This window comes from Amborella trichopoda, chromosome 6 (assembly GCF_054954075.1).
Source record: "Amborella trichopoda isolate Santa Cruz 75 chromosome 6, AtrichopodaSantaCruz75HAP2 v2.0, whole genome shotgun sequence".
Classification (NCBI taxonomy): domain Eukaryota; kingdom Viridiplantae; phylum Streptophyta; class Magnoliopsida; order Amborellales; family Amborellaceae; genus Amborella; species Amborella trichopoda.
Genome location: NC_142341.1, coordinates 6,597,047 through 6,607,867, shown reverse-complemented (window position 1 = coordinate 6,607,867; position 10,821 = coordinate 6,597,047). Strand labels below are relative to the sequence as shown.

Here is a 10,821-nt window from a genome sequence, read left to right as displayed (position 1 = left end):
TTTAATTTTGAAAAACCCTCTAATTGATCATCTCAACATCGAGATATATGAATATGAAAAAAAAACCTTTTTGAATCCCAAAAATAGTGAATCTTGCAATACATTATCTAGACCGTCCATTTTCAAGATTTTCATATATTTATAAATCTACTTGATTTTAACCATTTTTAGAATTTAAAATTTTCTAATTAGATATGAAAATAGATTTTAAGATAATCCTAAAAAATTTTTACAATAAAATTATATGTTACAATAAAATTTGGAGGCGTACTTTAATTGGATTGTTTAAAAAAACCACACCCTATAAAAAATAGTGGAGGTATATAAAGGAACTTTCATATAAGCGGGTTTACGTAACTTTTCCAAACTTTTCCAAACTTTAAAGATTTTCATGAGTATATTGTTCATACATCTCTTTTAAGCTTTTAAAGTGTACGAAAAAAAGGCGTACGATGCAGTTTCTATATAAGGCCTAGACTTTATGGTAATAATGTAAAGCCTCATTTCAAATCCTCGTCGAAAAAGCACTTTGGGCATCGGAAATTTCAATGATCGCTTTACAATCAATTTTCATTACCAACTTTGAAGCTTGAAGATAAAAAAAACGTACAAATCTTATGGATATGTGGATACTCCTTTTAAGGCAAAATGGAACGGCCTAGATTAAATGCTATAATATATATTATTTTTAGGGTGCAGTTTGTTTAGAGCTTAGGCTCTAAACAATCAAATTCGAGCCTACCTTCAAATAGTGTGGAGAAATGCTGTTTTAATATAATAAATCTTTGTGATAACCTTAAATCATCTTTATTTATGAAGTTTAAAGCTTCAAAAATAGTGTAGATTGACAGATCTATAAAAACTTGAAAATCTTGAAAATTGACGGTCCAAAAATACATCATAAAATACACTATTTTCAAAATATGAAATCCATTTTTTTCTCATATCCATGCATCTTGATGTCGAGATGATCAATCTGAAGATATTTGGACATCAAAACAACCTCTTCAAGTTAAATTTTTGAAGTAGGATCTAATTTGATTATTTAGAGCATTTGCTATATATAAACGTTTTCCCTATTTTTAAGGTTTGAAGTCCAAATTTTTTTCACAACCATAATGGTCAAGGTTAAGATGATCGATTTGAAAGTTTTCCAACAAAAAAGTGTAATCTTAGTTAGTTTTGAGCAATGTAAGAAAAATCATGCCGTTCAAATTCTAATCGCCCGATTAAATCGGAACCGGCCAGTGGCCAGTTCCGATTTTGGCCAATTTTGGCGAACTGACTAGGTATTTTTTAAAAAATTGAAAAAAAAAATATAAAATCCAAAAAAAATAAGGAATTTTGTTTGTAATGTAATTTTTAATGTTTTTCATCATTTTGGAAAAGATTGGAAATTGTTTTGGCAATTAATACTTATTTTTATATTTTTCCATCTTTTTTGAAAATGTTCAAAATACCCTTGGAAACAAATCGATTCTTGAAAATATATTGTTTTTGTTAATCTTCAACTTCATTTGGAGGTGTTTTGTTTAAGCATGTTTTAAATATATTTTTCATATTTTATTAGATTTTTTTTAACACTTTTTTGACCGCTTGAAACTTGCTGGGTTAGGGTGGTTGAACCGACCTGTTTACCGATTAGGCCGGTTGAACCATTTCCGGCCCCATATCTGGTTAACCATTCCGATTTGATGTTGCGAACACTGGAAACATAATGATTAGCATACATGAAGCCAAACTAAATTTCTAAAGAAAAAGTTTATATAAGGGTGAGGCCCTAAAAAATCAAATTAAAGCGCACTTCAAAAATTCGGTTGTTTCGATACCCATAATTACTCAAATTGATCATCTCAACCTTAAGATATATGAACATAAGCATAAATGGATTTCAAGTCTTGGAAGTAGTTAATACATTATCTGGACCATAAATTTTCAAGATTCTACACTATTTTTTAAGCTTTAGATTTTATAATTAACGATAGAAAATAAATTTTGAGGCGGTCACAAAGATTTCTAATACCAAAATATCATTCAACATTATTTGAAAGTGCGCCTTACTTTGCTTGTTTTGGGCCTCAGCCTTATACAAACCACATGCAATTTCTAAATTCGCATAATGATAAACGAAAGTAGCCAACGACTTTCATTTGCCTTGTGGCGCCCGATCAAATTTTCCGAGGTTACGGTTGCCTCTTTCTTCACTCTACCAAATTACATTAAAAGAAAAAGGAAAAAGTTTATATAAAGCTGCAACTTTAAAATGTGGAAATATGGATCCACCTCAAAAATCCATGGAAGATTGTTTTAAAGTTGAAAAACCCTTTAGTTGATTATTTCGACATAGAGATGTATGAATATGATTAAAAAAAAAAAAATTTAAGTCTCAAAAATAGTGTATATTGCAACACATTATCGAGACCGTTCATTTTTAAGATTTTCATATGTTTATAGATCTATTTTATTTTAACTTTGTTTTTTAGTTCAAAATTTTATAATTAAATACTAAAATAGATTTTCAGATAATCTTAATAATTTAAAAATTTTGAAGGGGTACACCTTAATTGGATGGTTTAAGTTTGTAACCTAATAGAAACCATCCAAAGAAAACCCCTAGATTTTACATGCTCTGCAAAAGAGATTGAAAAACCCCGGAATTCAAAGGCTATCTGCCATTAAGATTCATCGAACCCATCTCGAGCCCAGCCCTCAAGTCCACCTTCACCCGTGGCCCGATTCTAATCTCGCCCATAAATGTCGGTAGAGCCCAGTTCGAGGCTGGGCGCGTGCTCGAATGAGCCCGCAACAATGGCGAGTGAGCCCACTTCCAGCCATGGCTCCAGCTCACCTTGGTCCAATGAGCAAGAGCATGGTGCAATAACAATGGTGGACGAGCCCAATTTGGGTCCGGCCTCCAGAGTGGTTGCGAGCCATGGCCAGACTCTGATTCAGGCGAGTTCCAGTGAGGTCCAGTATGTGAGCTATCAGGGCGAGCACCATTTGCCTTTGGTCATGAGCTTGGTTGATCAAGAACTGAGCGAGCCCTACTCCATATTCACCTATAGATACTTTGTGTACCTTTGGCCACAGCTCTGTTTCTTGGTAGGTGTTCAAAATTTTATCCTTTTCCCATTCGATTCTATGCCTGAAAATTTCAATCATGACTTCATTTTTATTGTCTGATCTGGTTTTTTTATTGGGATTGATTATCTGGTTTTTCTTTTGTTTAGATCTTTTGGGTTGTCAATTTTGAATAGGAAATGGGAATTGAAGCTTTTAGAAATGGGGCTTATGAAATTTGCAGTCGTTAATCAAGTTTTCTTCTTAAAGTTTGACCTTGATCACAAAAAAGTTGTGGTTTTGCAGTTTCTTTTTAGATTGGTTTCGCATGTGGTGAACCGAGTGATATTTGTCTTTGACCACAGTGGAATTGTTTTGGGCGCATTTCTTGATGGCTGGGCTTCTCGTAAAATCGGATATGATGTGCTTTTTAGGGAATTAAGACTTGGTTAGAGCCTTCGAGATATTGGTTATGGGAATGGAGGGATTGTATTGGTTTCTCTTGTCCTTACTATTATTTTTTTTAGGGTTGGAGATGTAAAATTGATTGTTCTTGATGTCAGTTGTCAATCATTAGTTAGAGGATTTTGTCTTCTTAATTGGAACTAACCAACGTGAATTGTTATGAATATTTTTCCATCCATTATGTCCTTGCTCCCCGCCCACTGAGTTAACCCCACTGTTACTTTGGTTGATTCTGGATTAACTCCATCAGATCATATTGGATTGTAATCAACTTTGGTTGATTGGGACTAATTCCATCAGATCATATTGGATTGTAATCAGCTATATATGTAGCTAGAACAATCGGACCAAACATTATAAATTATGCTATTGTGCTGAAAATCTTGGGGTCATGAGCCTGCATTAGTTTGGTGAGGATATTAATGATGGAAAGCCCACGTTTAGGTACTTTTAGATTTAGGAAGCTAGAGGCATAGATACTTAAAATATAATGAAATTGGATTTTATCCCTTGTGGTATTCAAAGTTTTCATTGTTTTAATTTTCGTGTGGAGAAAAAAACTTTCGTTAGGAGTATGAAGTTTTGTGCTCACTTTTTTTTTCTTTTCTTTTTGTCCAACAAAGGTTCACTTTTGTATGTCAAGGATATGGAGTTGGTAACAGTTAACATATTAAAAAAAAAGGATATGGAGTTGGTAAAAGTAATCAAAATATTTTGTATATATTCTATGATACTGTGGTTGCTATCTGCTATGTTAATAGTAAAGTACTTACTCCAAATGTAAACATGTAAAGGTGGAATAAAGTTATTGTAATAAATTTGGTTGATCTTGAAGCGCTAACAATGTGCTTACATGTATTTGATAGGACTCAGAAGGAAGTGATTCAGCCATTTGGTCTAATGTGAGATGTAGGACTATGTTCATTCAAGTCTGATTTATGAAGAAGTGTTGCTTAATGTCATCTGCAGAAATAACCATCTTCATAATGTGTTGAATCAAAAGATAATTAAAACTTCATGATTTGGTAAAAATAAAGTGTATTATCGGAATCTGCTTTGTACAATGTTTTTATGTTACAACCTTTCATAACAAAAAGTTCAATTCTTATAACTATCAGAGTGATTCTTCAAAAGAGATGCATTCATGAGGATTAGGCATTCATCTGAATAATGAGTTTGTGAGTTCAGTGAGAAATGAGACCATCTATATGTAAACTTGATAGCTTAATGCGTAAGTGACAGAGCGTATGAGAAGTGTACTAGCTGCAATTAAAATTTTAAATGGAAACATTCTTCAATCAATCCAATTCTCAAAAAAAATTGTATTTCTTCAATCAATCCAAGCATCTTCGTAAGACACTCCGATGAGGAAGTTATTATTTGTGTCACCATTTTACTTTACATTTCTAGCTTCATGTCTATTCCCAGAATAAGGGAAAACCCAATACATGACTGATGATTTTAAACCTTTTATATGCCATTTGTGATTTTTTTTATAAATGGTAAAGATATGTCATATGTTTTCCATCCGAATTCAGAATTTGGTTTATGAGTTTACTTGTATGATAAGCAAGAGCGTAATCATAAGTAAACCGAAATTCTACTGAAATGTGTACAGTAATACAATGACTTCATTTGCGAAAGAAATAACAAACATTCCTCAAAAAAAATAGCAACAACAAATTTAATAGTGTATTTTATGCTTGATTTAAATATTTGTGGACTGCATATGCATCAATTTAATAAAATCATGTAGCAGTTTCTTTTTCTAAATAAGCCAAGATTTTAGATGGAGAATTAAAAGAGAGGCTGATTTCGGAATTGGCATTCTCATTGTGAAAATAATTTTATGCTGATTCTGTTATACGCTGATTCAGAATCAAATGATCACATTTATTATCCCATTCAACTAGGCCATATAGGTATATCGCCCTAAACTATCCACAGTAAGTACCACTAAGCACCTTTATGCTTTAAGCTAGCTAATTCGGGAGAAATCCAAGTAATATTGTTTGACACTTGTAATAGAAACCCAAGATGGGTATTGAGAAGATCTTTTTGGATAATTAAAAGACCATATATTATGATCTATGAGGAAATTAAAGGGATATGAAGACTAATGGAAGGCACCCTAAGATGCCCAGACATGGATACATATATGAAAACGAATATGGTGAGCGAGGATATGGCTCAGAATTTCTCAATATCCAAGGCACATGAAATGATACGACTGTTCTATCAAACACTCCAATAATTACAGCTTATACAATTCGTAAATTATGATATAAAGCATCAAGATGTGTATCTTCATTATATGGAAAATGTATGAAAAATCCTATTTTAAAATCAAAATTAAATGGCAGTTCTGTATATTTTAAATGTTCAAAATAAGAAAGTTTTCTGTTAGTTTCCCTAGTTCTATAGATGTTTTCTTTTGGATCTATCAGATGTCATCTTCTAGGTTTCTATCATATTAGATCTTCTCGCTTTATGTTAAAAAACATTCATTATTTTCTGGGTATATGTTACTATAGGTTTTTCTATTGGCGTATCACTAGTTTTATATAGATCATATCATAGTGTATAATTTTGTACTTACATGTGCTAGTAGATTATATTTTCTTGGGAGCATAATGAACATTTACTTCCTCAGATGAAACCCTAGCAAGGAGAATTTCTAGGACCCCAAATTTTGGGGATATAACCTCCTCAACCTAGCAATAAATCCACAAAATTTCAAAAATAATATTGCTACACACACTTCATATTGAATAGAGACCACCCAATCTTTAGATGGTCAGCTAAATGTTTAGGAACTAAAAGTCTTTTTTTTTTGGTGTTGTTGGGGGGGGGGGGGGTTCAGGAGGGGAGGACTCATCTAGTGATTCTAAAGAGGATAATTTCCGATCAAGAAGATCCTCTTAAGGAGGTCTTTTTCCTGGGGGAGTCAGGGTATGCTATGATCTCGTGAGAGTATGCTGTACGCGCTCTGTACATGGTAAGAAGATTTGGTGCATACTTGATCACACCTGCCAGTTATAGTTTCATTCGATGAAAAAATGGTCAGTCTCCTCCACTCTCCTACATAAAAGCGGCGTTTTAGGCAAGATCATTCTTCAGTGTTGTAAATGGTTAGTCAACAGAACCCTACTTTTGAAGTCTAATCAAACAAACCTGAGACTGGGCCTCCCTCTGCAAAACCGATTTTGAAAGGAAAAAGCAGGCTTTCCCACAAGTTTATGATACATGACTTTAAGCAATATCTCGACCATTGTCTTAAAATGCAGCCGCATCGCTGCATATGCGGGGGCATCATGCGGTATGCGCTAGAGGCGCATCTCAAAACAGTGCATATGCGCTTTGGTGAGATAAGTCCGCATGTGCGCCGCATCCCACTGCATATGCCACATAGCGTATCGCACTGAATATGCACCTAAACAGCGTGATTGAAAAAAACCCCTCAAAAAGGGGTCTTTAGATATTTTTGCCCCCCCTCGAAAAGGAGGGGAAAGGGTTTTGGGGGGGTATTGAACCCCCCAAAACAGCAAAAACAGCAACTTTCATGGCTTTCTTTTCCATCTAATCGATAAAAAAAAAAAGAAAGGAGGAAATTTATTTGTGAGAAAAGTTTTGATGTTGTCTTGGTGGATCTTTGCTTGTTGATTAAGATAAGTTTGGGTGTTGATTTGAGGAAGTTTGAGCGAAGATTTGACAGCATATCAAGGGTTTCAAGGGCTGAGAAGATATTGATATTGTCTTCTAAGTTCTATTGTCTTCTATAAAGTTAGTTTCAAATTTTTTGTTTCTACTTTCTAATGTCTTCTATAATCTATCAGGGAATAGTGGATTCAAAATCCCCAACAGCTGATACTTTTAAAATTAATGAATAAATTAAATACCTACTATCACATAAATCACCTCCATATTTCTTCATGCATTAACCTTTTTTTGAGATTTTTTAGAAGTTTTTTATATTTATTGACCACATTGGGGTGATGCATCCGCATCTAGACCGCATCACCGCATCGGCCTCCCAAGCATATCGGTACTGCATCTCGCATTTAAAACAATGATCCTGACATTATACTAATAAATGGCATGAAGAGAATCATAACATCGTGGGAATACTCCTTGAGTTTAGTGCCTTAGGCCGGGAATCCTCTCGGGGATGCTAGACACACTTGCTGAGAGAGGGAGGGCAGGAGAGAGGTGAAGGAGCTTTTGGCTTGAGAAATTAGTTAAATTCCATAAAACAATGGAGCAAATAGAGAATTTGTAAAATTGCTCTTTGAACATTAGTAGTTTTCTGAAGTAGTCTCAAACCAGTGGCAAAATAGCAGCTCATGGTTTCCATGATACGGCTATGCACTATCTTCAAGCTAACATTGGACTGCATTTTATAGAAAGCCAAGCATTGTCGGCTATAACTGCAAGACCCTGATTATGACATATGAATACTTTAAGTTAAATTTTTATTTATAAGTAGATGGGATTTCATGACATCTTAGCCATTTTATCTTTTTCTCTGATTTTGACACCTAAATGCACAGTTATGGAGAGATTTCTCTGTTATGGAATATGTAGTGTTCATTTTAAACGTGATGTACATTTTTTATGTGGTTCCTTCTTCAGTATAGTTTTTTATAAGCTTTTTTTTGTTTTCTTTGAGCCCAAAAAGTGGTGTACTTCCTTGCACTGTGGAAGGTCACCATGACTTTGATTCATGGAAATATGTTTAATAGAGAAGTGATAATGTTGCATATTTCTCTTACAGGCATTTCATAAAGGCACTTGTGTTGGAACTGTTGTTTGCAAAATGGGTGAGCATAGGAATACATTCAGAGGTTACATTGCCATGCTAGTTGTGATCAAACCTTACAGAGGGAAAGGCATTGGTGAGATTTTGGATGCTACTTCATTATTGTAGCACTTACATTTTATGAAACCAGCTATTATTTATTTTTAATTGTAAGCTTTATTGGAAAATTAGATTAAGCCCTGCATTTTGATAATGAATTTAGTAAACATAGTAGTTTTGGATAGATTTTTTGTTATTGATGTCAGATGAAGGACAATGAGTTTCCATTCAATTTTTCCCATCAACCAGTTCGGACATTCTGAACGATGATGTACTTTGGGTGCCCAGTTATATCAACACGAATCGATTAAGTAGGGGAAAAAAAAAGTTTTTTGTGTTGTTTTTGAAATAATTCCTGGGAATGGTGGTATTCTTGTTAGGACATATATCCTGTTTGTATCATCATTTATGAGTTTTTCATTTCTCCCTTGCAAGACTAATATCTTTGTGAATTTAAAATAGCTAAGAGCACCTATTTATCAAGAGGAAAAGGCTAAACTGAGCTGCATTTGGTAGCTAGCTTCTCTAGAAGATTACATCCAAGATGAAAATGTGCTAAGGGCCCCATAGGACCATATGTGACATCAGTTTGTTTTCTTGGATAAAGGGCTCAAGTAGTATTCCCTGATTACGACCATTTACATAATTAATCATGACATATTTAAACAGTATGCATATACTGCTCCTCGTTACAAGTTCTTCTTCTTGAAATTCGTATTGTCATCCTTGAAACGATAAGTGCCGACCCCAAATAGTTGGGGTAAGGCTCGGATGATGATGATGATGATCCTTGAAATGATAAGTATTGTAATATCTTGTTTTATCCATAAAAGATTATAATTTTACTGCTTCAATCTGTAACAAACAATGAAGGAATTGAAATACCAAGAAACTTTGTGACTGAAGTACAGCGATTCAACATGAGTTTGTTACAAAAGGTAACAACTGTAATGCGTCAAATGCTGGAAGAAAATGTATGAAAATAATGCCCACCGGTCAAATTAGTTCAAAGCGAAGTATAAATTGACCAATTGTAGCTCTTCATTAAAAATTCATTGACTTGACCCATTCTGTCTATCTAGAAACAACTTAGTTTTCTAATTATAAAAATTAAGGAAATAAATTTGTTTTTTCCTACATAAAATAGAAAACAAAATAAAATATTCGATAAGAAATCTTAAAACTATCTCCATTGTTGTTTATCTTATATTTTGCATTGTGCTTTTCGATAACCGCAGCTACAGAGCTTGTAACAAGATCCATTCAAGTAATGATGGAGTCTGGCTGTGAAGAGGTATGTTAGCATATCCAGCTGTTTTTTATTATTTCTAATCTGTTTCTCGATTCTTCTCCAAATCGTTTCTGTACTGAAACTTCTTTAATCATGTGCCCCATGTGACCTCCTGAGTAGCATATGAGAGAGAGAGAGAGGATAAATTTGTTGGACAAGATTTTCATGCAGTGTATGCGATAACAAGTTACGGAATTATGCAGGTGACTCTAGAGGCAGAAGTAACAAATAAAGGAGCTCTTGCACTATATGGTCGTCTAGGGTTTATACGGGCAAAGAGGCTATTCAGGTACTATTTGAACGGTGTCGATGCTTTTCGCCTCAAGCTACTATTTCCATCCCCACAACTAAACCCTATGCTCTTCCAAAATAAAGACAACTATGACATGAACATGGTTCAGGAAAGTGACCGTGAAAGCCGTTGTCATCATGGGGGGTGTTGTGAACACCATTACGGCACCTGATCAGAGTCTGGGATTAGTCATGTCATTCTGTTTAACTGCACCTTTCACCATGGTTTGGTGTCTCCGGTGCTTGTAATGTCATTTAATGTATGAATTGATTGGCTTCATATGTGGAGAGCAATAATTTTTGTAAGGATCTCTCTTTCTCTAGAGTGATCAGGAGCTAACTCTATGGGAAACCCCAATCCATCGCCCCTTTCACCATGAAAGAGAGAAGATTAAAACCCCTGGGCTTCTTTCCTTTGAAAACTTTCCCACCAGCATCTATGATCTTTTCCTTCCTTTGGGCATCCATTCATTCATTGGCAAGCTCCCTATATATATATATATATAAAAGACAAGGATTCTATGAGTCCTCCAACTCATCTTTTTAAATGGGTCCTCTCTCTAAACTTCATCTTAGACATAGATTATGGATCCAGAAATTTACGGGTCGACAATCTCCACATTAGTGAATATGAATATGAAAACATTTTTTGGAATTTAAATATTGGTATTTTCTAATGTTGATTTAAGACCCACCATTTTAGACTTTGGAGGGACCACCATCAGGGGATGCATATGTGGACCTGCCTCCCCTGACTAACAGCACTCTTTTCCTTATATAAACTGGCAATAGACAGGTAATGCATATATTGTCTGGGTAAGCAAAAGTATATGGAGTAGGGTAAAAACTTTTTAAG

General features: G+C 34.4%; 1 protein-coding gene across 1 annotated transcript; it reads left to right on the top strand.

Annotated features, from left to right (window-relative positions):
* The first annotated feature begins 2,780 nt into the window (after positions 1 to 2,780).
* On the top strand, positions 2,781 to 10,271 carry ATMAK3 (Acyl-CoA N-acyltransferases (NAT) superfamily protein). Its single transcript, XM_006844403.4, has 4 exons — positions 2,781 to 3,102; positions 8,300 to 8,420; positions 9,622 to 9,677; positions 9,878 to 10,271. The coding sequence occupies exons 1-4, from the start codon at positions 2,809 to 2,811 to the stop codon at positions 10,136 to 10,138; spliced, it is 732 nt and encodes a 243-aa protein (XP_006844466.2). The 5' UTR covers positions 2,781 to 2,808; the 3' UTR covers positions 10,139 to 10,271.
* The last annotated feature ends 550 nt before the right edge of the window (positions 10,272 to 10,821 follow it).

What these genes read in the sequence shown, in the direction of transcription:
- ATMAK3 (XM_006844403.4), top strand. Translation starts at nt 2,809, where the DNA reads ATGGCGAGTGAGCCCACTTCCAGCCATGGCTCCAGCTCACCTTGGTCC. An exon ending in GGCCACAGCTCTGTTTCTTG is followed by an intron (nt 3,103 to 8,299) that starts GTAGGTGTTCAA and finishes TTTCTCTTACAG; the next exon opens with GCATTTCATAAAGGCACTTG. An exon ending in TGGAGTCTGGCTGTGAAGAG is followed by an intron (nt 9,678 to 9,877) that starts GTATGTTAGCAT and finishes GGAATTATGCAG; the next exon opens with GTGACTCTAGAGGCAGAAGT.